The sequence below is a fragment of the Falco rusticolus genome, chromosome 9 (genome assembly GCF_015220075.1).
Source record: "Falco rusticolus isolate bFalRus1 chromosome 9, bFalRus1.pri, whole genome shotgun sequence".
Lineage (NCBI taxonomy): Eukaryota > Metazoa > Chordata > Aves > Falconiformes > Falconidae > Falco > Falco rusticolus.
The window spans coordinates 38,925,742-38,952,354 of NC_051195.1; the positions used below are offsets into that span (position 1 = coordinate 38,925,742).

Here is a 26,613-nt window from a genome sequence, read left to right on the forward strand (position 1 = left end):
GTGCACTCCTCCCTTTATCTCTTCCTCCTACTCTGAGCTTTGCATTTTGTTTCATGCTGCCTCCTATTCCTGGAACAGTCTCCCAGTCTCCGCTGCCAAATCCTCCCTCCCTCTCTCTGCTCTCGCGAACCTGTTCCTTCCAGCAGTCATTCCCAAATTGTTTACTTGACTAATTGCCTCTGTATGCTTGCTTTCCTATATCTGTTGTTCTGGATCATGTCTCTTAATGTGTGATAGGATGTATGGCAGGACAAAGGACTGTATTTGCCACTGTTTTGAGCTTTGTTTGCCTTAGCTCTTTATACAGTGATTAGTAATAAATTCCCATTCTGAGCGTGGAGTTTTTCACTTAGTTCACTATTTTCTCTAGGCTATTAAAGAGCAGCCATGTTTTATCTCAAGGTAATTGCTAGGCTGTGAAAATTAGTGCCTGTATTACAGCAGGTGCCGTCAGCTATCCTGGCTGCATAGGCGAAGTTTGGCTGGTTTTATCAAGTTGCTTGAAATGGGGATAGAAAACACGGGGCTCTGGGCACATCTGACGGCGCTCTGTAGCGGTGCTGTTGCTGCCCGGTCTCACTGCAGCGGTACTTGTGGTGCTCCGGCTGCCATTTCCCTAGCTTGGACGAGCTCACGGAGGCATCGTGGAGATGATCTGCTTACTGTTACTAAAGCATTTTCGTGTCCTTGTTTGTGGAACAAGGCTCACCACAAAAACATCACAGAAAAGCACAAGACCCACCATGTCAGTAGAACCACATGTTGGTAAGTGCTTACGTTGTTGTATGCAAGTGGTGGGTGGGTCAAGGTAATGCGTTTTTTGCAGTACATTGTATAGGCTGAACGCCTTCTGCCAGGCTAGGCCAGGAGTAGGGGGTTCCCTTTCCCACCAAAGACTTCACCATACAGGCTGATGCACGTTTCTACCTGGAGAAGATTTCACTTTTCTGCCAATTCCGTTCTTTCCATTCCAACTGAGACAAGGCAGTGTGATAATTGTTGTGGTTTTTTATTATTATTATTATTGGGATTTTCTGTTTTCAGTTAACTGTTTGAACCAAGCTGAAGTTTTACTAAGAAAGAAGAAGAAACCCTGAAAACATTAATATTGTTTTAGACTAAGTTTCATAATAAACAGTGTTCTGAATGCTTCTGTTTTCTTAAAGTCCCACTTCTGGTAATACCTGACCTTGTCTGTTCCTGCTATGTGTGAAACAGTAATAGTTTCATAATTGTTTAATCCTATAAATACTTATTCAAGCTTGCAAAGTGGCATGTGAGACAAAGCCCATTAATTTTGACTTGAAGGTTAAGCATATGTTTTTCCATTATCAGAAACAAAAAGTGAACTTTAAATTTCTTTGTGGGAAAAACAGTTTCTTAGTTCAAAACTTAAATAGTTTCCATGTTAATAATTATAAAGGAGCGCCCGTTTTCAGTAGCTTGACGCATTTTATTGGGAATTTTACTTCCTGTAAATTTTCAAAGAAGTCTCCAAGCTAGCTTGAGTTAGCCTCCAAGCCCCATAGCTGGGTACCTTGCAGTCTGCAGTACCCAGATCCTTTTTGTCTTCAGCTGCAGTCCCTAATGAAGATGAACATTTTGTGCAAAATTCTTGAGCTTTCCTGGCAAAAATTCAGTTTTATCAGAGGGTAGATTTGATTGCAAATATGGCAGCTTTTGTTCTTGAGTTTGTCTGTACTGTTAATTAGGATGTTAATGAGGTCCTGGACTTACTCTGCATGAAGGAGTATTTTAGAGATGCAGCTTCATAGCTGAAAAAAATCTGCTCCTAATCAGTTGACTAATTAAAAATGTAAGACTGTAGCACCCGCTTTAGCAATTAAGTCTATAAAATGGGAGGAAGACTAAGAGCTAGTGGCATGTAATTACAGTACAGTTTAGAATGGATTAATATATTTCAGATGTATGTCTTGAAATAGTAAGTTTTCTCTGTGTTGATTGTCTGAAAACAAGGTTTCTGTGAGGGGGAAGAGAAGGTACAGTGTTGAAATTCTTGTTTAAAAATGGTGGTGAGCATGGCATCATGTAAACCGCAGTGTGGAAATAAGTGTGCATTGCCTGTGTTGCTTTGATTTTCTAACAATTACAAACACAGATGGTTTGAGAGAAAATTAAATAATTCCACCCACATTAAGACAGGGAAGTCTAACAATAGCTACAACTCTTTTTATCACCCTGTTTCTCTAGCAGACTCCGTCCTGCTGTCACTTACGCAGCCTTCATGCCTTGAAAACTAACGAGTGTGTGAAGCTGCTGCCAAGTCCGTCACGGCCGTAGGGATGCCGGTGGGCTGGGCTGCCCTCACCCACCATGTGTGGGGTCTCCATCCACCCTCCCCCTCTGGCACAGGCAGCATCCTCAGCAGCAATACGCAGACAGGACAGCTAGAGGCGGTCGGTCACAGCCACCAGGTTCAACCTGAGAGGCCAGGGATGAGACCGGAGTCATCGGGCAGGCCCCAGGGCAGGTCAGGAAGGTAGAGCGTTCTTCTGACGTACCTCAGGTCATGCCTGAGCTCGGGTGAGTTCCCAGGTCAGGATGTTTGGGGGCTGATGGTGTATGCGGGGCCCTGACAGTCATCTTTGCAGAATCCCCCCTTGAGCTCTATTCCTGCCATAATGCTTGTGAAAAAACAGATGATGGTTTTCATTGCACAGGTGGCCACGAAGGCTGGTTGATGGCAGTAGGGCTCTTTGCATTTGTTCCTGTCTTGCAAAACCCAGGCCTCCCAACCACCGTCTCAGCCAGCCTGCGTGATCTCCACAGACCTCAAGCCATGCCTTTTCCACCTACTCTGCTCTTCTTGTTGCTTGTTTTCACTCATGTTGCCTTTGCTAGGCCAGATTTATAGCATGCTTATGTCACTTGTACCCCCTTTTTCTGAAGTGAGTCTGCACTGTGTTAAAAGCTGTCTTGCAGTAGCCCAGCCAGCCAAAATGTGACTGTTTTGTTTTCTGAGCGCGGGAGGCTTGTTGATTTCAATCACGGCAAGGTCATAGAGCCGGATACTAGAAGCTACAAAGGCTGGGAGAATCGCTGATGGCTTTGCACCGGGCGGAGGTCTGGTGCTGCACAGGAGACCTCAGCTGAAGGCAGGCAGGAGGCAGCCACTGTACGCAGCCAGGGAACACGTGCTTTTGCAAGGCCAACACATCCTGACTGTACGGGCCTTGGTGCAAATACAGAACAGGTAAGCACAAGAGCTTTCCTCAGATGTTATGCTTTGGTTGAGCGTACTTACAGCTTTCTTCTGGTGTCAGTTTGGACAAACTTTCAGCGTAACAGTATTAAATCTGCTCCCTACTGTCATATGTTCCTAGATGAAGTAGATGGGAGAAGAAGATTAGCTCAGATGCATTACCTGACAGGAGGAAGCAGTTGAATGTAGAAGATCAGCCCCTTGCTAACTGAGGCGAAATTTTTAAAGTGCAGCTCAAAGGAAGAACGGTTAGGCTGCTTTCATAGCAATTACAGATAAACTTCCGTACTGTACATTTCTATATTAAGACACTTCAACTCTGACTGACACCGAGTTGTCTTGTTTTTGCCACAGTTTGACTGTGTTTCCCCCTTTGGTTAAGTCACTTAGCAGAAGACAGCAGAGAAGATGTTTTTCTTTCTGCAGCAGGATCATTCATCTTGAATTGTGATAAGGAGGGCGTGTGAGGGAATGGAAATGAGATCCTTGTCCATATCTAATGCGGAAGGAACTGCATTTATTTCCTGTTCGCACAGTGGAGCGGAAGATGTTCTGCCACGATAGAGTGTATGTGCCGATTACTGGTGTAAGGGGGCTGCAGATGGTGTGTTCCCACCGTCTGGGGTAACAGATACTTACTCCCATCCCACATGTGTGGGACTGGGGAGCAACTTGAAGTGCCTTGTGTGGCAAGCTCTAACCTGTGCTGGTTCTCGTCCTGCAGCTCTGAGTAGTTGGCTGCAGAAAGGAGTGGGTGTCCCACGTTATCACCTGCTTTGGGAAAAGGGCTTGGGTCACAGTGTGCGTAGAGCCATGTGTCAGGGAGGGCACAGGCCAGAAGGAAGGGTGAGGCCAGAATGAATCTGTGCAGTTCTGGGGGGCCCCAGTACCTGGGTGTTGGAGGTTCCATAGCACGTGAAATGGAGGAGTGGGCATGCCCCTTTGGTTGTCTCTGAGGAAGGTGCCTCTTTTCTCTCCTGTGAGCTGTTGCCTCGCAGAGACCTGTGCACCCTCAGGTCAGCTTCATCCCCTCAGCTGGTGGGAAGCTCTGGCCCATGTGAGCGTTTCCACTGCCATGATACTTGCAGCCTTTCCTTTTCATTCGAGCAAAGGTGCGCAGCTGCCAAGCTACATATTATTATTATCAAGTAGGTAACGTCAGCAACTGTTGGAGGCTGAAATTTTGTTCTTCTGTTTGTTTTTTAAACAATTCTTCAGGTTCCTGATTTGTACATGTGATCTTTAGGCAGGAAAACAAGACAACTGTTTTCCCTTCCCAAATTTGTCCTGTGCTGAGACAGTGAAACATGTAGGGGCTTGTGGTGCTGCTATTCAGCTTGTGGGAATACATCTGTGTAAAAGTTTGACATTCCCTTGCTTTTGAAAATGAGTCAGGTCAGTTGTATTGACTGTAGATTGATGGGCAGAAGGCAGGGTGCTGAAATTCCTGAAAGCTTTTGTAAGGAGGAACTTGTCATTTTCAAAGGAAAAGATTGGTTTACGTTTCTAGCAGGGAGTGCTGGGCCACACTTCTGTCACAGACACAGGAAGGACTAAATCCGTTGTTTCTGGTTCTTTGTACTGTAAAGGAGTAAGAATACAAAATTCTGCTGCAAACCAGGCTGTCAGTGGAAGGGATGTATCATGTGTCCCGACAGCAAGAACCTTGCAGGAGTCCCGGGATCCCTGTGCAGCCCCCCATGGAGCTGGCCTGGCATTGGGAGCCAGCCTCTGCAAGGTCTGTGCCTCCACGGTGTCTTCAGACATCGCTGCACCGCTGCAAGGGTAAATTCAAGCCTGCGGCTGGGTTTCCCCCAGGCTGGGCAGAGGTGCTCCGTGCAGATCTGTTTAGCAGGGACTACAGTTTGTTGCTGTTGCAGAAGGTGTGAAGTTACATACCTGCCTAGGGATGAGAATAAAAGAAAAAAAAATAATTAATACTTCATTGCACAGGTTTTCTTTTCTCTTGTATCAGACCAGGACATTTCAAGCCTGCTTGGCCGGCTGGCAGCTTTCCAGCTTCCCACAGGTCTGTCTGGAAAGAGCCCTGCCCCAGCGCAGGGACATACCGAAGCAGGCACAGCGCCGGCCGCAGGCTGGAAGCCTGTCTGTTGGAGCCGCGTGGGCACCATTTGTGTTTCTTGCCTCTTGGATACGAGTTCTGTATTCCTTGGGCAGCTCTCACCGCAGGGTTGGACTGGCAGTGGGTGCTAGCTGAAACACACGCCCGGAGCCCAAAAATTAGCTGGGTTGGCAGTGGCGTTACAACGTGGCTGTCATTTCCACAGTATTTTTTTAATCCAGTGTGTGGAATACAACCAGCATTCATTCTCCTGAGGTTCCGCTGATCCGCTTGCTGCATGCCTTGCGGTGCTCTGGTGATGTGACTTGCCAGGTTCCCCGCCTTGGGGGGGGTGGGGGGGGGGGGGTGGGGGCTGCACCTGCGGGCCTGGCATACAGAGACTGCCATGGGCAAGGGAGGGACTGCGGTGTCTCTGCAATCAAGCAGCCTAACGAGGAATTTTGTGTCATGATGACACCGTTAAAGTGGAGTGGGTTGGAAAATCAATTGGATTCCTTCTCTGATGACTGTGTAACTCAATTACTGCAGACCCCTGGGGGCCAAGGCAACAACCCTCTTGCAGGAAGCACGAGAGAAAAACCTCTGAATCAGAGCTGTTGTGGGCAAAAGCAAGATCCTGCTGCTGTACGTTCCAGAGAGAGGGGTTATATTATGAATAATAAAGAGGGCTGGGGAAATGCACTCATGACACTTTTTTTAGGGGGGTAGGACCTTCAGTAGCTCAGCTGGGAAGGAGCTTGTGTGGTAGAAGTTGTTGATAAAGGTGTCAGATGACCCCCGTTATCTTCCATGTGCCTTGGCGTGACTGTACCAGCAGCCCCAAATATATGTATTCTGGTCACTGATTTGGATAAGTGCTGGTCTTCAGCATTTGTTCTGATCCCCCACAATAATTTCCAAGCACTGGAAATATCTGGAGATCAGACATTAAAGCCACACAATTCTGGTAGTTATCTTCCTTTCGTATCGCATCAGTTGCTGTGTGGCTTAGCAGCTGATAATTCACGAAATGGTTTATGTTTCACATTAACGCTGTATATCACTAGGAAACAGAACATCTTAAGTTTTATAAAGCCTTTGTCTTAATGCTGGTGATCTGTGAGATAGCTGCCTTTACAGCTGATGCTCTGTGATCTCGCAAGGCTTTCCTGGCAGGACGGGAGCCTGCTGAGCCTGCGCCCTTGCACCGGTGAAACGCTCCATCCTTGCTGCCTGCTTGTGCTGCTGCCTCCTGCAATTTGCACTCGGGCGGTCCTGGCAGGAGTTCAGATTGGACCTTAATTTGTCTATAAGCTTGGGGGTTTGGGGGTTTGTGGTGTTAGATTCCAAGGAGTTTGACCTCAAAGGAGGACACAGGTATTTTCCTTGAAGAGGGAGCCATTTTCAGTGTGATTTCCGCCCCTCTCCCCTTCTGGTTTTTTTTCCTCCAGTACAGATCTTTCTGGGCTTTGTGTTTTGGATATGGGTGGTTTCTGACAGCTCTCTCACCTTTTAATATAAATTTTAGTTGGTATACTTGTTTTGTTGGTTTTGGGGTTTTTTCCATTTCATTTGAACCTGAACCAGCTGATGTGGTCCCCAAAGAGCTAAATGCATACAGTGCCAGCTGGCATGCCCTCTGGCTGTGAAGCCTTGTTAAAGAGATCGGAGCTGACAGATTCTTGAGCAGCAATCTGATACAGGCCTTTTTTTTTTTTAATTTGTTTTTTTGAGCTCACCCATGTAACAAATGGGGGCTTGTTTGGGAGCTTCGCTAGAGGATTGAATGGAGTCATTGTTATCAAAACACTGCTGCGATTCAGAAGTGCCCAGCAAAGGGGGTTCCTCTCCCTCTTGCCCCTCAGCTGGGCGCTGCAGGTGTGGCAGCCCAGCTTAAACTCTGGTTTCATCCTTATTCTAGAGAATAATCCAGTTGTCTTGTGATTTTCATCTTTAAACTGATAACCAGGAAACTGAAGCTACAGCTCTTTGCAAAATAAAGACTCAGTTCCACGCTAAAAATGAAGTTGGAGAGGTGAGTGAGTGTAACCAGGGAAGAGAAGTGTTTTCAAGGTGGGTGTCTTGGGGGTAAAGAGTTGTAAAAGTAGGACAGTATTTAGCCAGGCTTTTGCATAGATCAGCCTACTCTTGGATTTCTTACTGTTACTGTGGTGTTTGGATTACAAATTTGACCCCAGAAACACTTGCTTGGAAATTTCTGCAGGCAGCGCATGGGCTCCGGAGCTTTGAAGTCTCTCTTTATATTATTTTCTCCTGCAAAAACAACTTCTTGTCTACTACATGTTAAGACAGTGAACCTTTGAATCCAAAATAGTCTATAATTGTTCTGTTTTATTCAATGGAATTAAAAAGCAAAAGGATGTGAGCTATTTGGGAAGACACCAACTTGCAATTCTCAGTCTTTTCAGTCAAAATAGAATATGTAGGAAGCTGAGTGGAATGTTTTATGTAAATTTGTTGCACAGGAGTAGAATGAAGACCAGTTCTCATAGCAGGCGATGTGCAGTGGAGCTGTGTATGTATTGTCTTAGAGGGAATTCACCTTGTTAAAAAGATAGAGCATGCATTATGTGTTTCTATCTAACCTCTCTGTGCTCTGCTGCGTTCTGCCTCCGCAGGCTCCTGCCTCTCTGCAGATCAATGCGACATTGGAGCTCTGAAGGTGGTAACATCGGGGTATTCCTTGCAGGGCCAATGGGATGGGAAGAGCTCATTGCAGAGGTGTAAAAGTTATTTTCCTGGTTGCTTTTGCAAGGTGGCACGTGCTTTGGGGTACTGTGTTGATATGCTGGCAGTCCTAGTGTATCACAGGGACTAAACTTGGCTTGAACTGGAATTACAAACCATATCCTGCACTCAGTCCAGAGAGTCATGCGTTCAAAATCAGTTGTGACTTAAGTAACAAAACAAACAAACAAAAAAAGACTATCTGAATTCTGTTTTTTACATCTTCCCATAATAAATTCTCCCCTTCTCTCTTTTGTATGCTTTCCAATAAAAAGTTAACAGCATGTAGAGACAAAACTAAAAGATGACGGGTTGTCTTTGTAGAAGAAAACACAGCTTATTGTCACTGAGCTGGATTTCCAAAGCCAGCTCTGTCATTACAGAGGGCCGTTTGGGAATGGTGACTTGATCCATTTGGAGTCTGGGGAACAGAGATAATTCCTCCCCCAGTCTTGATTCATCTGCTGCCTGGCAGTGTGACCTTCAATAAGATTGGCTGTGTCTCAGTTTCTCCAGTGGAAAATTATTTCTGTAATATACTTCACATGTACAGGCTAGAGCTATCCTGAAGACCTCATCGGGGCTAGGGTGTCATTGTGTGCCAGGCAAGCCGGTCCCTGCTCTGCTGAGCTTATAGCATAGAAGTTATTTGAGGTAGTATTTAAGGACCATTGTAAGGCTCGTGTAAAGAGCACTCTTGACTCTTTTCCATCTGCCATCACAAAGCTACCAATATTATATCTCTACATATAAAATCTGCTTGGGTTTTTTGTGGTTGGTTGATTGGTTGGTTTGTTTGTGTGTTTGTTTTTGCTTCAAGCTGCACCAGCAGTTTGGAAAACAGCCTGGTGGGAGTCTTTGGAGTGGGGCTTTTGGCCTCATCTGTAAACTGGTATTTTCCCTTGCTCAGAAGGATTTTTTTCTGTTTAGTAATGCACATGACAAAATAAGCATCTGTCTCGCAAGTAGTTTCTTTTCTGGTGGAGCGAGTTGTTAAAACCCTGACTTTGCTATATAAAACCGTATGTCTGTCTGAAACTCGTGGACAAAGTAGTCTTCTAAGACTCTGTTTTATCAAAGTGGCAGTAACAGAAAGGCTCAAAAACGGGAGGAAGGGAGAAAGGATGAGGAACTGTTTTGGTAGTACTTTGTTATTGTTGCTCTTGTGCCTCCTGGTGCTGTAAGCTGTGCCAGCCGAGCAGGTGGTTGGAGGGACTGTACGTGGTGGAGCACGTGTCCGCAGGAGTGCGGGTGCGTGAGTAGAAAAGGCTTGGAGAGAAAAAAGGATTTTTTAACTTTTTACAGAGAGCTCTTTTTGGGCATGACTGACTTGGTGAGCAACATCTGGCATTCTGGGTGTCCTTGCGCTGTACTGGGAGCAGCAGCAGGCGCTCCCCAAAAATGTGCCTGTACCCCAACACCTGAGTGGTGTTGCTGTAGGTGCACCACGCTTCTGGTAAGGGAAACTACACAGTGATTTTTATTTTTAAACCAAGGAGCAATTTAGTTGCTTTCCCTGGTGTTTATGTTTTATTTAGATGCCTTGGTGTTTGTTGGCTTTGTTGAGCATTTTATCTGGAAAAAATAACAACATATGGTGAAATAGCCTGCTGTCATAAACACAAAGCGGGAGGTGAGAGAGCTTTGTAACAAGAAGTTTTCACGTCTTTGAGACCAACCCAAATTTCCATCATGCTGTTGGTGATTTAAAACTGGCTTCTTGCTCTTTGGTGACATATGAGGGAGGGTGAGGAAAGTTTCAGGAGATGTTTCCTCTCCACCTGCCACTGAATCAGTCGATAGGAGTTAGGTGTGCAGGGTATGGGCAGCCCGTGCCCCGCCAGCTCCATGATGCCTGAGGGGACCATGCCTCTCCAGAGCCGTGTTTTGAGAGCCCTGGAAGAACACAAGTTGCCGGGACAAGTCGCGTGGGAACCATGGAAGTTGGGAGCTGTGGGGCAAGGGAGCTGGTGGGAGGTTGAGGCATCGTGCTGGGTTTGGGACAGCCATATCCCAAGAGCCTAGGAAGTCGCTGGCAAGGACTTGGGCACATCATCAGTGTGAGAACAGGGCAAGACAGAGGATGTGAGGGCTCTCTCCTCTTCTTGTTAATTTTGAAATGCAGGCTAGAATAAAAGGGGTTCATGTTTTCTGTTGGGTGGCATGAAGAGGAGTGGAGGGAGGCCGGGTGCCCCGGCTCTGTTGGCTCTAGCATGTAAGACTCTCACCCAAGGCAAGTGCTGAGTCCCTGTGTGCTGTCTGGACCTTTCTTCCAAAAGCCCTTACGATGGTTTTGCCAAGCTCCTGCATGAACGGCGTGCGTCACGTCCCAGGGAACAGGTCTGTCTCCTGTCAGGCGAGTGATGCTGCCCACCTCGCACCTGCTGATCCTGCCACTTCATCTCAAACCCATTAAATACCGTGAATCCATACTGAGAATTGACTTTTTCTTTTTAAATTGCAGGATGCAAAGAGAAGGTGCCATCATGTGAATGCAAAACAGCTAAATGAGAAGCAGAACACCTGGGAAGGCTGCGCTGAAGCTGCTGGCGTGCAGGATGACAGACTGATTGGCTGTTGGAGACAAGATTCAGGGAACCTCGCTCCTCCAAAAGACATTCCTGAGTGAGAGGAGGGGAACAGGAGGAAGCACACAAAGGAGTGATGGGAATTGAGGGCCATGGTTACTTGAGATAAATGGCAGATCCCTGGGAGTCTAGCCTGGTAGCTGTTTGCTTTCGCTTTGTCTCTCTCCGCAGCTGCTCTTTCTTCTTTGCGAGCTGCCGCTGGGTACTGCCACAGCGGCACTGGAGATCTCAAGAGCGAGGTGGGTGCAGAGTGTGAGGAGGGGGTGGGCAGCCCGCCTCACCATGATTCAGCTGTGGAAAGTAGTGCGGCACGTGCGACAGCTGGAGCTCCACAGATTGATCCTGCTGCTCATTGCCTTCAGCCTGATCTCCATGTGCATCCTGGCGTACTACGTCACTAACAGTCCCAAAATCAAGGAACCGCCACCCCTGCCCTTCAGTGACTGCAGCAACCAGCACCGCGTCTTGATCCCACCGCAAGCCAGCTGGAGGCTCACGAAATCTGTGGACACCTCGCGCACAGACCCTGTGGTGCTAGTCTTTGTGGAGAGCATTTACTCCCAGCTGGGGCAGGAAATCGTGGCCATCCTGGAATCTAGCCGATTTAAATACAGGACAGAGATCGCCCCTGGCAAAGGGGATATGCCCACTCTGACAGACAAAGATAGAGGACGCTACGCTCTTATTATCTACGAGAACATCCTTAAATATGTGAACCTTGATGCTTGGAACCGAGAACTGCTGGACAAATACTGTGTAGAGTATGGGGTGGGGATTATAGGCTTTTTTAAAGCCAACGAGAACAGCCTGCTCAGTGCACAGCTCAAGGGTTTTCCCCTTTTCCTACATTCCAACTTGGGGCTGCGGGACTATCACATCAACCCTAGTGCTCCCCTGCTCTACGTCACCCGGGCGAATGAGGTGGAGCAGGGTCCCCTGCCGGGTGATGACTGGACTGTGTTCCAGTCAAACCACAGCACCTACGAGCCGGTGCTGTTGGCCAGCACGAAGTCCTCGGAGTCCATTCCTCACCTGGCCACCCACAAAGCGTTGCATGCCACAGTGGTGCAGGACCTGGGTCTGCATGATGGGATCCAGCGGGTTCTCTTCGGCAATAACCTCAATTTTTGGCTGCACAAACTCATTTTTGTGGATGCCATTGCCTACTTGACTGGCAAGCGCCTCTGTCTCACACTTGATCGCTATATCCTCGTCGACATTGATGATATATTTGTGGGAAAAGAGGGGACTCGCATGAAGGTGTCTGATGTAGAGGTAAAATCCCGAGAATAACTGCAGGCTCCAGACAGATTTCTAGGGTGTGTGGTATGCCAGGAAAGTCAAGGTTGTGTTTAATTGGAGAGGAAGTTGATTGCTGCAGTTGTTCCTATCTGAAACAGAAGTAGCGTGCAAAGCTGTTGAGACACCATATGTGATGCTCTCAACAGTTTTCCAGTTTTCGATGGAGCATTTTTCATTCTGGGACCTGGAGGTGTCCTCTCTGAGTTTGAGAGGAGGATGCCTGTGGTGGTCTATCCCATCTCCTCCTTAACACAGGGAACAGGCATATGCAGTTTTCTTCTGTCCAGCTATCTGTAGCTGTAAACTCTGCCTCTCAAAAGGAAAAGGCAAGTTGTGTTAGGATAGAATAGAAAAGCTGTATTTATTATATTATTATTTATTTTTTTTAAACTGTATATATTATATTGCCAAACTGTAGGCCAGTCCATGCAGTGTAAACAACTAGTCTGCGTTTTAGCCGTCTAGCTTTTCAGGACATAAACAAATGGGGAAAAGAAACACCCCTCGTTACACCCCTCTCATATCCTCCACCAGCAACCGCCATCCCTGGGCAGAGAACATCCAAACATTTACCACAGGGCAAAGCGCTCAGACCAAGCCTTCATGAGAACTGGCTCTGTGGCCTCACAACTGGGAAAGAGAGATGCTATCTTAGTGGTTTGCTTTCCTTGGCAGTTCCTTGAGTAATGCCGTGACCTAGTAGGAAAGGATATGGGAAGGGCACAGAGAGAGATTCTGGGGGGAAGAGGGAAGAGAGACAGGCAAAGGAGAAAACAAGTAGGAAGAAGGTTAGAAACTAAGTGCCCCTTCTGATTCTCTGTGTTCTTGAAAGCACGTGATAAAGCGTTCTCCTCAGTCAGTGATATGTGTGCATATGCTGCCTTGTGGAGCCAAGGACTTGCCTGCGTATCTTCCCCATCAGTTCTGGTCTGTAGCTTTTGGGGCAGGTGCATTGCCTGTTTCTTCAGGCATGCTGAGGCTGTTCCCAGAGCCGTAAGACCCCAGGCCTTTCACCTGGGATTCCCGTTTAGCACTTGCCCTAAGATGGATGGAGGAGCTCCTGGATGGAGTCCCCTGGGCACCAGCCCCAGTGACGGTAAGCCTGCAACAGCAGCCGCCTTAGCATGTTTCCCAGACAACCTCAAGCAAAGCAGGCTTTAACCTTTCGTCTAAGGGCACAGAGCATTTGAGGCACAGGTAGAGAACAAAATACACAAATGTTCCCTTGCCTGACCCACACCTCACCCCATACATGTTCCCAAGAGCACTCTTCCACCTCACTAGGAGACTTACCACCTTTTCTGTGTGTTTTATGCATCCATGCAAGGCATATCTTAGTTCATCTTTGTTTTTCAGGTCTCTGAGATTCTAAATTCTGCTTCTGATTCCAAGTTTAGCTTGGGGGGAAAGAAACCCTTGCATTCTGTTTGGAGCTAGCTTATCTTTTCAATTCATTTGAAGCTGTGTGCCTGAAGCAGCTCTAACTGCATGCCGTTTTTTATTTTACTTGCTTCATTCCTTGGTAATTCTTCAGAGCCACCTTTGACCATAAGTCTCTAAGCAAACAGGTATAGAAGTGTTTCCAAGCAGACAGGTATAGAAAGATGGAACAGCTGTATGTAATACTTAAAAGAAAATGCTAAAATTGTCTTCATTTCACTGCAGTGTCCTTGTGTTTTGAGATGCTGAAATACTCTGAAAGTTGGTTTGGGGTTGGTTTTTGGTTTTTTTGTTGTCTGTTTGTTTTTGGAGGATCACAATCCTATCTTGGTCCTAAGCAGGCCCTGCACCTTCTAGTCCAAACTGGCAGGGATTCTCACCTCCGTAGTGTTTGGACAGGTTACATACCCGTGGGAGAAAACAGGAGATAGGTGGCCAAAGCTCCTGGAAACAAAGGCTGCTCTAGTGATATTAAAAACAAACCCAGACAAGATAATTCCAAAAGATGCTTTGTTTGGGTTTTAACAGGTTGAAATGGAGGAATAATCTGTGATCAGTAAGCAGAGAATTCGGGCAAAGCAGATAAAACCCAGATTTATCCATTTAAAAGAAGCTCTCTGATTGCAGAGCCACAAGAGGTTAATGAATTTTTATTTTTTAAAAGCGAGAAATAACTACATGGATTTGTTGATAGCCTCTCGCCATGGGGAGAGAAGGGGATATAATAGTGACAGAACAGCTGGCATTTTCTGTGGCCTTTTATATGAAAGCTCTGTTTCAGGGCTGTTATCTCAACACACAGCTCCTTATCTTAAAGCTTAGATTACAGTGGTCAGGGTAGCGGTTTGAAGATTGGATGTTGTCTGAGGGTGTAAAATTGACTCTGCTGTCCCAGTGAGCCTGTTTGTCATATGCAGGTCCATGTTCAGAGAGCTGCCCAGACCAAGTGGCGATTAAAAGAAATGCTGAATATAATTTGTTCAAATGCGTGCCCATGATAGAATTCCTGAGAGGAGAAATATTTTTATTTGTGACGCTTAAAGGAGAGCTGAATAGCTTTCTTCTTCTAACACGGAAAAAAAGGAATTGTGCTTGCTTTCACTTTAAAGATGGAGTTTCTCTTTCTGCTGAAAGGCTGCAGCAGGAGCTTGCAGTCCTCAATTGGAGTGAAACAGTTGGAAGTTGCATAAGGAAAATGTTTCTCCCTTGTAAAGTTTATCACATACTAGCTGCACATAATTAATGAAACAAAATCTCAGAATCCCTTCTTTTCTCAATTATTCCACATTCAGTCTCTTTCAAGATCAAAATCCTCGGAATTTACCAAAACCTCCGTGGAACTGGCCAACACAGACAAGCCGTTTCTAATGCACAAGGATCGGGCTTTTAAGATCCTTCCTGGTCGTCTTTAGGTATAAAGAAAGAAGATTAAGTAGATGAGGTTTTGCCTCTTTTGCTGGTAATCTCTACGAGGGCATAAGTAGCAAGCAGTTGTTGCTGGCAAGTCTGAGAGCAGGCTAAGTGAAAAGGCAGGACAGCCATTTCATTTTGGGGTATGAATGAGAAGGGTGGAAGAGAGAGAATTTAGTGAGGGTGGCTGTCAGCCAGCTTGTGTCTTTCTAAATTGTAGAGGATGATCTTACCAGAAATGAAAATACTCAGCAGTTTCTAACTCCCCGATTCTAACACCGCAGGGGAGATACAAATGCCGGTACCACGAATGCTTTCCCTTTTGGCAGCACTGTTTGAGCTCTGCCAGTGCTACTGCTCCCTGAGAGAACGGTGAGCAAATCCTCCTCGGAGTGTGCTGCCTAGCATCCGCAGGGCAGTTCCTATGAAGAAGGTATTTCTGCAGCACATTCCTCGTGCTTTGCATGAGCGTTTGAGAAGGGGCTGTCAAGGCACTTTGCTTTCTTCCTCCATGTTCTATCATCTGTTTCTCTTCATTTGTCCATGCACTCTTTTCCAGACTCCTGGTATCCTCTCTTCCCAGCATCTGACTCTCAACCTTATTTCCCTCCTTTATTTTTGCCTCTTTTTAGCGGGACCCGAGATAGGGGAGGTAATATTTGGGGTTTGTCTGGAACAGCTAAAATCTCTGCAAACACTTTCGGCAGTTAAAAATTTCATGGCTAAAAAAGCAGAGTTGCATGCCGGTTTAGCCCCACGCTACTGCGGTGCCGAGGACATTGTGCTGTCGTAGAGGAGGATTAGAAGCAACCTCAAGAGGGTACAGTCAGAGTGCCGTGGCTTCCCTGATGTTTTCCTTGCTTTTGGACTTTTAACCCCATTGAGAGGGTTTTTGTCTCTAACTGGGTGGCATCAAGAGCTTGTAGGTGAGTACATCTTTGCAGATCCGTCAGTGAGATCACATCTAATTTTCTGATGTCCTGCAACAAAAGACAATTTTAAACTTTTTTCCCCTAAAGTTTGCTTAGAAGTAAATATTTATCATAATTTGAGATTATAGAAAAGCCTTTTTAAAGTGATGAGCATCAAACATCAGACTGCAGCTTGGACCTTTTTTGCATTCAGTCCAGCAGTGTGCATCGGGACGCCAGTGTCCGTCACCGGGGCCTGAGCACGGCTACCCCAAGGAAGCACTAAAGGCCTCCAAAAGGTCCGTCGGGTGCGGAGGATGGTCTCTGATAGACTGTGACAGGCGTGAAGCGGGTCTGGCCTTGATGTGGCTTGTGAGTTCTGGTGGCCAGTGGTGGGAATCGCCTGGAGACCCCATCGGTGCCTTCCCGGGGGGAGCCTTGCTGAGCTTCCAACAGGGAGTGGAGCTGGGGAGGGGCCTTGGGCTAGCTGGCACGCTTGGCTGCATTGGGGAAGGATTTTTGGAATGGAAGATAGTTAGAAAATATAAACCAGAAATACTTGAAGGGATTGGAGGGGCAGTTTTTTAGGAGAAGCAGCTTTGTTTTTTAGAGATAAGGGTAGCTAAAATGCTAGCCTTCTGTCCTGTACCCCGTCAGCAGCTAAATTTCTTAAAATATGCACATGAAGATCTGTTTGCATCTGGTTAGCTATTTTATATCTTAATGGGTAGCCTACGCCACATTTCTTGACTGCCTTTCGTTTAAGAATCTCAGGGCATATTTCGGATATAAACGAAATGCCACTTGAGTCACCTGTAAGATACTGGTGGTGCTGCCATACTCATCCTGCTTTATGAAAGAGCAAGAGAGTGCAGAGGTGCCGGAGCAGGGAGAAGGGCCATCCTCCCGGCCCATTCCCACGGCTGTGTTGTCTCACCTTACTACAGCTCACAGACCTCCTTGAACCAGTGTGCTAGGGAACAGCAAATGCAGAATTTGTTTAAACAAATTTCCAGATATTTTACTTGACACCTTTAGTCTCTCATCTCCTGTGCAGGGGAAAGACACTTGTTCAGACCTGTGCCGTGCCACCGTATGGATGTGGCTGTGAAAAGGAGCCAGCATCGGCAGAGGGATGGCATGCGATTAGCTTCAGCATTTCTGCGCCCCCCCCCCCAGTTTCTCCCTGGTCCCTCCCTGGACACAAAGGATTGCTGCCTGCTGGAGCAGGGCTTTTTGGGATTTATCATCAGACAGATGTGTTGTCATGGTAACACCAGCCAGGCTTTAAATCTCCCTCTGTGCAGGGGAATGCTAAGCCTCTTAACCACTGTCTTTCCTCCCACCACCTTCCTACCCGAGCCTGAGGAACTGGATGTGCCTTTCAGGGTAGCAGAGAGAAGCGGTGAGGCTCGGGACAGCTCTGGAGACGAGGGTGGTAGTTTCCTCTCTAAGATACCGGGCAATGTGGTCAAGGTTTTGGTCCCAAATGTGATGTGGTGTTGTCATCCAGCTGGGCAGACAGCTGCTTCTCTGTGGAGAGATGCACAGCCCTTTGTCTCGCTCCCTGATGTGTGGGATGTCTTACGGGGTTACGTGAGGGGACTTGACCTCCCATGCCTGGTCTGGATCTTCTGCAGCAAAGGAGGCTTCAGCCAGCAGTGCTGCTCACATGCCACCTTCTAAAAGCACTGGCTGGGTTTGTGACAGGTTCTGGAGATGTCATGTGCCATACGTATCTCTAAATATTACTGTTGGATGGGCATGTGGCCATGGAGGAGCTGGGATCTTTGAAATCTGACCCAGACTGCATTTGATATCACTGTTGTGTGGACATGGGGGAGGAAGAAGCAATTAGGTCTGTCTCTAGGGAAAAGCCCGAAGGATTGGTTCCCTCAGAGAGGGCACTGAGAGCGTCTGCAGCGCTGCAGGAATAATCTGTCTGCTCTTCCCACCTTGCTGTGCGTGAGAGGTCATGGGCTGCCTGCCTTGGGAGTAAAACCGCTCAGCTGCTTTGCCCCAGGATACACTCGCAGTGGCTGGGTGATTGAAGTAAATTACAGAAGTCATCATTTTTACATTGGGTGATGATTGGTGTTTGGTCAACACTGTTTTGAAATACGAGTGATGGCAGTGATTTGTCAGGGTATCCTTAAGCAGTAGGTGTCGAGGCGGGTCTCTCCGCTGAGTGAGGGTCTGCCTTGGCGAACAGACCCACCACCAAGGGAGCGGAGTGCCTAAACAGCACCTGTAGAGTGTGAGCCACGCTGAAGGCAGCATTGTAGTGCTCCTTTGTGCTCCTTGGGGCTGGGGAAGGGCTGCCAATGCAGAAGGATCTGCCACCTGCCTGCGCGGTTTGAGAAGCCTGCATGCTGTGCCCGGTGTTACATGCCAGGTTGCTTGTCTGTTTGCATCTAGCCCAGGTCTGCTGTCAAGAGGTCATCACCTTCACCTTGGTGCAGCCACTGAGCCGCTGGTTTCTTAGGAAAGCTTTTAAAATCTAAGTAACTGCCTGGGCAAGGAGCACTCTGTCCCCTGCCAGCAGCCCTCCTGCCAGCTCCCTGTTTGATTAAGAACTTCTCCCATAGGAGCTGCCCCAAAGACACTTTCCCTGAAGCGTGCCAGTAGCAGCACAGCATGCATCTCAGGGCTTCTGTCTTTTTATTGTTTTCCAGCAGAAGAGATTTGACTACAATTAGTTTGTATCTTACTTGTCTGTGGCATACTGAGCCTCTGGGCTTGTTTGGTTTTTTTTTCTGTCAAGGCTGCCTGCTGTCTTACTCTGTAACACTGCTGGACCTTGGGGTTTGTGGCACAAGGCTCCTTCCCTTTGGCTGTAGCAATTAATCTGGACATTTAAAGCAGGGACAAGTGCAAGAGAGAACCAGTAGGAGACGCGATGACTGTGAATGTCAGTTCCCCCAAGTCTTTTTCCAGAATCTAGGAAACTTCCCTGCTACAAAATTATTTTGGTGCTTTCAAGGGACACAAAGCCCAGGGTACCTCCCTGCCAGGGCAGGATTCTTTGCTTGGGTAGTTCTGCGAATCCACCTTTCCGTTCTAAGTAACCCCCCCCCTCCCTTTGGATCACTTAGGTTTTGTTCACAATATTGACTAATCTTCCACTGTGCACCACGTGCTGCCCCATCCTCCTTTTTGTTAACACCTAGGCTCAGAGAAAGGGCAGATGTTTGATGGCAAAGTCCCAACCAACACAGGATGGGAAGGGAGCCTTCAGGTTGAACCTGGAAAGAGTAAGGGATCTGCTGCATGGAAGTGAGATTTGTGTCCCTTTGCCTTAGCGCAGAAGCCCTGGGTGGAGAGCATCATCTGGCTGTGGTTTTAAAAAGGCATCATTTAGTGTACAGCAGGACTACTTCAAGTAAAGGCTGTGTATGTGGAGCACTTGGCTACCTTGCTTTATCCGCAGGCAGCGATGCCTTAGTCCCGTCCCCTGATGCCTCTTCACACTGAGCTGGGCACCAGTAGAGCACTGGGAGACGTTACAGAGCAACTGACTATGAACATTTCTTTTTTTCTTTCATTCAAACAGGCTTTACTGAGCACCCAGAATAAGCTGAGAACTCTAGTCCCAAACTTCACCTTCAACCTGGGCTTCTCAGGGAAATTCTACCACACAGGTAAGCCCCTGGCACCCCCGTGTCCTGGCGCCTGTGTATGGCCCCTGCGTTCGGGTGCATCTGCGCGTGTAACGCGTTAGAGAGCCTGATGCTCTGATGGAACGATGCGGCACTGCAGGGGATTAGCCACTGCTTTGAAACACTGAGCCCCTCTGCTGCCATTTGTTTTTGCACTTCCCTTCCTGCTCTCTCTAGGTACAGATGAGGAAGATGAAGGGGATGACATGCTGCTCAAACACAGGAAGGAGTTCTGGTGGTTCCCTCACATGTGGAGTCACATGCAGCCTCATCTTTTCCACAACGTCACCGTGCTGGCCGAGCAGATGAAGCTCAACAAACAGTTTGCTGTGGTAAGGGGCATCGCAGTTTATTTACTTTACTGACCCTTAAACATTCTTCCTCTGGAATAGCTTTTCTGACCCCGCTGAACCCAAACACTTGCCTAGTAACTCAGCCGCGTGTAAGGAAGGCAGTTGTGAAAGTTTAAATTGGAGGTGGCTCCTGCTGCCCACAGCCCAGAGGCAGGGGTGGCGCGTGGCTCGGTGCAGGGGGAGCCTGGCCTGGCACCTGCATGGCCCCAGGCAGCTCCGCTGCCTTCCAGGGTGCAAATCCCAAGGCTCTTGTTTGCTGAGGTGTGAACTTGTAGCATTACCATCCAAATCCAATTAATTTACAAACTCTGGCAGGGAGAAAGCATTTCCTTTTCCATCCTTATTCACTGTGGGTTTGTGAGGAAGTCAGCCTGGTTGGTAGTATGAAATGCTCTGTGTGCTAACAGCCCTGCTTCTGGCCTCTCCAGACAATGCTGAAGGAAATTACTTATCTGGGAAGTGCAGGGGAAATTCCCTCAGTTTTGGCAGAGGAGGGGGAAGCCTTGAACATCCTGCACTGCTGGAACAATGTCTGTCTGATGCTTACAGCCCAGAGTTGAGTATAGCATACGTGTTTCTCTGAGAAGTGTCCTCCTCACCTCTGGTTTGGTTCTTTTGATGGTAATCCCCTTGGGAATAGCAGGCTGCTGTCTTGTGTTCCCATGAAACACGCACATTAGGAACAATCTTGAATTCAGAGCACAGTTGCAGTATTATAGAAACAATTTAGGCTCCTCCTTTTCCTGGTTAATCAACAGTGCAGTCTTTTGCAAAGAGAGACAAAGCACAGAACACAATTCCACGTATTTAACGTAAAACAGGCTGGCAGCGAGAAGGAGAAGGTTATTGCTTCATTTGGGAGCTCTGGTTTTATTGTACACCACCAGGGCAGAGCTGTCATCATTCATATTGTTACCAGAACCACACAGTGGAATTATAACCCATGAAATTCAGGCATTTCTGTCGTTTTAGTATAGCTCCAGGCCCCGTATCTTCACCCTCAATAGCCTCTTGCTTCACGCCTGCTTTTCTTTGAATTGCTAGGGACTAGACAGATCCCAGTCATCGTCTTCCTTTCCTTCTATATCAGTTAAGGAAATTTTGTTTTCCTCCTCTAGTGACTCGGACCTAGACGTAGCGGGAGTGAGATATGCCACTTAACAGCATTGATTAGTTCATAGCAACCAAGGAGCGTGACCTGAGGCTTGTGAATTAATCTGATTTGTCACACCTGCGAGCTACAGGACTGTTCTTCCAGCAGCTGTTACCAGTGCTGAACGTCCTTGCTGGTACAGAATCACCCTTCTATTTCTATGGACGCATAAAATAAGAAGTACAAGCAGCATTTCAGGTTTCCCAATCCAGAGAGTTTTCATGTTACTCTATCACCTTGCCCCACTTGAAGTCCATTGCTAAATATGATCCTTATTAAGGACATTAATCAAATATTTGGTGATCAAGCTGCGTATTCTGCTTCTAGGAGCATGGGATTCCCACAGACTTGGGCTATGCTGTAGCCCCCCATCACTCTGGTGTTTATCCTGTCCACACACAACTCTATGAGGCATGGAAGTCCGTTTGGAGCATCCAGGTAACAAGCACAGAGGAATACCCACACCTGCGGCCTGCCCGGTACCGGCGGGGATTCATCCATAACGGAATCATGGTGAGCAGAGCCTAATTCCCTGCCCAAGGGACAGTCTCCTAGTGCCCTGCATCAGAGACATTAATACCACCAGTGTTTCCAAAATCATTAAGTCAAGCAAAGAGAAAAAAAAAAATGGGCTAGAGCTAGTTTCTGTGTTTCTCAGTGCAGTTCAGAGCTCAGTACTGAATGGAGAGCAAACCCAAGCACAAGGCTAAACTGAGATCCCTCTGACTTGTTTGCACTGTGATGAGTAAATGGTTGGGAGGAATATCAAGAGGGTCCTCTGAACCCATATTGCTTATGTTTGTTACTCTTTGTATTGATTCACACAGTGCTGCTTTGACACTTTCACGTGTAGATTCTGTTGCATCTGCCCCTTATCTAACTTTGCTTTTCTCTGATATTGCCAGGTTCTGCCTCGACAGACATGTGGTCTTTTTACTCACACTATCTTCTATAATGAGTATCCCGGTGGCTCAAAGGAGTTGGACAAGAGCATTCGTGGTGGTGAACTCTTCCTTACGGTGCTCCTGAATCCAGTAAGCCCATTTGAAAGGAGGGGAATCGGGGCACGGGTGCAGCTTACGTGTCTGATGTGGAAAAGGACTAGATCTTATGGGAGATCTGGTATAACCACTCGTCACGGTGTGGGTATCTCCAGCGTGATGCTAAGGAGGTGTGAAAAAGAGGGCCAAGGAAGTACTTGCTAGTTAACGCTGCTTTGCTTTATGCACTGCCAAGGAAGCATCACTATTGAGTGTTGACAAGTGTAACACTCCACAGATAGAAACCAGCCAGGGTGACGTGCGGAGCGTGGCCCGAGGTAGAGTGGGTGTTACCTAGGCTGCTGCATCTTCGTGAATCAGAAGTGAGATGTGCCTTGGCTCCTTCTGTTCCACACACATCTGCTGCCTGTTGGCTTCTCCCCTGGCTCACTGATGAGTTTTGTTCACGGTAATCACTTTCTCCGGGCTTCCGTTACGAAGTGTTCTCCCCTTTTTTTCAATTATACACTTGAAACCATTTCCGCGTGCTTTTTTGGTGATGTAGCTGTCACCACCCTAAGGCATTTTTGGGGGATCTTGGTCTGATACAGGTGTTTCTTTCCTCCTTTCAGTACTTGACAGTTCCATCAAGCCACCAGGCTAACACCGTACCTTCAACACCGTGCGGTCCCTTTCCAGTTCTTAGACAGGGATGGCAAATCACAGGAGTTTCTCGCTTCCCATTGAAGCTGAGAAGACAAACTTAGGTGGTAAGAGACACGGAAAAAAGCAGTCATTTTCAGAAAATCCTGAACGTATAGAATTAGGAGACGAAGCTTCGTAGCTCTCTCCAACCACAGGTCACGCTCCCTGACATTCCTGCTTGTTGGCTGCAGCAGGAAGCCATGCTGCTCATCTTGATCATACGGGAACTTTCTTGATTCCCCATGGGGATTTGTTTCTCAGTGAAGCTGCTTTGGCACCTGCTGTCCTTCCTGTCTCTGAATGGGCATGGCCCTGCCAGGCTGAGATGGCGATTTTAGAATGTCTACCTCTGTAGCCACTCCTGAATATAATGATGTTTAATCTCTTCTTTTCTTACGACTTCCAAATTTCTGACTTCCTACTTCTCCTTCACACATCTTTCCCACCAGTGCCTGAGCGTGGGCAAGGAGCCATGCAAGCAGATCTGAGAGAAAGTAGGTTCTTTCTGACTAGAGTCACTGGAGTACTGGTCCCAGTCACTGAGCACCTGTTCGTGGGATTTGTTGTGTAACGTCAGTGACTTTGCTCACCGTGATGTTTTCCTTCATTCCTCCTCCTTTTGCATCTCGATTGCAGGGTTGAATACCAGCTTTAGCCACTTTTGGTTGGGGCTGTAGAGGCTCAGTGAATCAGAAAATCAAGCTTTTTCCCCTCAGTGAGCTTGATTTCATTTCTTGTTTCTTCCTTTTCCTAGTGTTCAGTGCCTCTTCACTCCTAGGAGCAGAACTGTGGTAGTGAAGAGACCCTTGCAACGTGCACTGGGTGCATCACACAGGCAGGCTGTAGTTTACACACAGGCAGGCTGTAGTTTACAAACAGCCCCTGTGTTTCTGAAGGTTAGCCTGCGGCGGCTCTGGCTTGGTGTGCAACCTGCGGAAGGTATGGGGCTGACAGCCCTAGCTGAAGGCTGTGGGTGTTCTTACTTCCAGGTCTGGGAGCCAAACTTCTGTCCTGGAGATCTGGAAGCCAGCCCTCTGTCCCTGTCACCTGAGATGGTATTTTTACCTTTACACACAACAGGCAAATCTACCTGCTTAACAGAAGTCTGTAGTAAGGAGGCGGCTATTCCTTGCGTTATGTATGGAATGATCAGTCTGATGGAAAGGAACCGCCTTGTTCTCTGTGGCCATTGCTTTTCTGAGCTTCAGTTTCTCTGTGTTGGGTGAATTCCACCTTGTCCCGCTTCATAATTGTCAGATCTTAAAGAATGCCTGCAGAAATAGCCACTGTGAAACTTGGAGCTCTACGTTTCTCTTGCAAAACCAGTTGCCAGACTGTAACCCAGAGATCACTGCTGGTCTAGGAGGCTGTGGCAAGGAATTCATAGAAACAGTTTCTAGAGCTACCCATTAAAATTCACTGATAAGCATGCGATGATTGAAGCAGCTGGCAGTGATCTGCGACCCAAAAGTTTGGGAAGATTGGCCTGGGGTACAGGATGAACTTACTTGCAAGATTTACTGTTGGTTTTTCGTGATGACTTTTAAAACACTTTCAGGTCCCTTCACATGTTTCCAATGTTTACACTTCTGCTTCCTTTTGGCAGTAGAGCATTTCTCTCTCTGTCAGCAGTGCAGTGCTGTGCTCTAAGCTCCTCTTCATTGCTCGTGTTTGCACAGCGACTCAGACCCTTGCATTCCTCCTCTCACTGATAGAGCCATCTCACGGACCTGATGGGAAGCTGGCCGGCCCCGTGGCCCCAGCAGTGATCCGTAGCGGGCTTGGGCCAGGCGCTTTCAGTCCTTTTTGGTGCTTCCAGCCCGCCTTGAGTGGATCTACACACGCAGGAGTCTCCGAGCCTGTATGCATGTGATTAACTCCACAGTGCAAACAGAAGATGTTTGAGCTTCTGATGTCAGGAAGGAGAATAGCTGTGGGTTCTTGGCAGACAGGCTGTGCACTGCTCACACCATGCAGGCAGCTTACTGCTGCGCCCGCAGCTGCTTGTTAGGTGCTGCAAGGATGCTTGTATCCTCCTGTTTCTGTCTTCTGGGGTCTCTGTGACCTTTTCTCTCATCTTTCCTCAGTGTGAAGGAAGGGAAAATCATGGCGTGCTGACAGTGGAAGGGAGGGGGAGAGGAGGCTGTTGTTATTACCAAGCCAGTCCCCAGAGTCACTGGGTGGGGATGGGAGAGAGCGAGAGAAGGGACTTGAGTGTAGCTTATGTCAGAAGCAGTGCTCGGAGCTGTTTTGGCAGCAGTAGCTGTGACAAGGCAGAGCGAGCTGCCAGGCCTCGTTAAACAGTGCGTGTGTGTTACGGGACGTGACTGCATGCTCAGAAGTACTGGAAAATGGCTCTTGCCTTCTCCATCCAGTTCCTTGGGACTGTTTGCAGGTGACAGCATTACCTGTGTGAGCCATTTCACCCAACATAGTCAAGTCTTGAAATGCAGTTGCTAACGTGGATCACGTGTGGGCTTTTTTCATTCCGGAAGTCTTGAAGGAGCCCCAGGTGGGGACCTGTGTCCTCCCTGCTACCGTTTGCTACCTGCTACTGCTTGGTTTGTGCCAGTGTAACATCAGTGTAACGAAGCCAGGCGCTTCATGCAGCAGAATTTTCCTCTAAATGTTTTGCTACCAAGTCAAAGGGCTGAGCCACCCTTTGCTGTCACACCACCTTCCCAGTGCCTCCTAGAAATGGGCAAAATAGGAGATGCATCCTTTTGCTGCCTCACGTGCTCCGTGACGTGGCCCTGCAGTTACACAGATCTTTCTGCCCTTTGCTCCGTGTTGTATTTAGCACATCCTTTTTGCACAACAGCAGCAAGCACTCACTGCTCTTTGAAGTGTAGGTGCCAGAGCCTGGCACGGCCTCTTTGTCAGCTCAGTGGGAAACCACAAGGGAAAATCGCACAGGCAGAGAAACGTGATAAATCTGTAATTCCACTTACGTTCTGTGTGTCCCAGAGTCCTACCGCTGCTTTCTGTTGCCTACCCAAAGACCCTGGGGTGTGAGCACCTTATGGACAGGCTCAAATTAATTTCACAACATCTTGGGGATGGCTCAGGTATGAACAGCTACTCTCTGTCAGTACCTTCCATCACACTGAGACTGGTCCATGGTGACACCGGGCAGAAAACTGAATGCAGACCTCCTGAGTGCCAGCAAATGTCTTCATCCCAAGACCATCCTGCTCCCCTCTTTTGCTCTTCCCCTAGTGTGAGTGGGAAAGCCATTCCTGCCCCCCGCCAGGGAAGCCTTTTGTTGCCTGCTGACCTTACCTGGCATCACCAGGATTCAGCCCTGAACTGTGCTGCAGTGGGTGCCCCTACTGCACATGAGGTTCCTTCCACTCCCTGCACTAGCAGACACGGGGTGGGGAGTGCGAAATCATCCCTGTAGTCATTCTTCCAGTGGTCTTAGTGTTCTGCTTCTATTTGCTAAATTGTAGCCTTGCTGCAGTTTGTGCCTGGCAAAGTGCCGTTGTGTTACAGGCACTGGGATGCCCAGTTCCATGGGAGCTGTCAAAGCCACACACCAGAGTCAAGCTGACAGCAGGCTTTTGCACTCTTTTCTCCAGAAGTTAAAATACTGAAAAACAGGTTAGAGAGAAACCTATCTGCTTGAGGGAGGAGATGGCTTGGCAAGGCAGAGATAACACACAGCTCCTGCACACTGCAGTGCTGGGGGGGCTCCCATGGGTGCCACTTTGCCCGAGGGTTTACATCCTCAGGCTTGGCAGGGCATGTTTCAGGGGCTGCCTGTGCTGGAGCTAAAGCCTCATCAGCTGGTGTCTGCTCCTAGTGCAGTGTCTCTTTGCAGTCCCTGTTTGGATCCCCAGGTACGCTTGTTTGTATTTTCAAGTGTGAATTGCCAGTTGTTGCTTTACACTTGAGGTGCCAGCTCCAAAGTGAATGACAGCCGACAGGCTGTGGGCCTAAAAATACCTGCTGTGGAAGGTGCCCCTTGCACTGCCGTGCCCCAGCCTGCTGCCCTGGCACTGCTGCTGGAGGAGCTGCCCTGGCTGTGCCTGGGGGGGTGGGGGGGGAGCCTCTTGCTCTCCCAGGAAAGAGGAGTT

General features: G+C 47.8%; 1 protein-coding gene across 3 annotated transcripts in view; it reads left to right on the top strand.

Annotated features, from left to right (window-relative positions):
• NDST2 (N-deacetylase and N-sulfotransferase 2) overlaps window positions 1–26,613 on the top strand; it is a 136,900-nt gene that overhangs the window by 100,272 nt on the left and 10,015 nt on the right. For 2 of the 3 annotated variants that reach the window (XM_037400560.1, XM_037400561.1), the window contains 5 exons: window positions 10,498–11,896; window positions 19,238–19,325; window positions 19,521–19,675; window positions 21,177–21,362; window positions 21,755–21,883. In XM_037400560.1, coding sequence (XP_037256457.1) covers window positions 10,904–11,896; window positions 19,238–19,325; window positions 19,521–19,675; window positions 21,177–21,362; window positions 21,755–21,883 — 1,551 coding nt within the window. In that variant the 5' untranslated portion in view covers window positions 10,498–10,903. Of the gene's footprint in view, window positions 1–10,263; window positions 10,374–10,497; window positions 11,897–19,237; window positions 19,326–19,520; window positions 19,676–21,176; window positions 21,363–21,754; window positions 21,884–26,613 lie in introns of those variants that run through there. The other variant, XM_037400562.1, reaches the window with a different exon arrangement.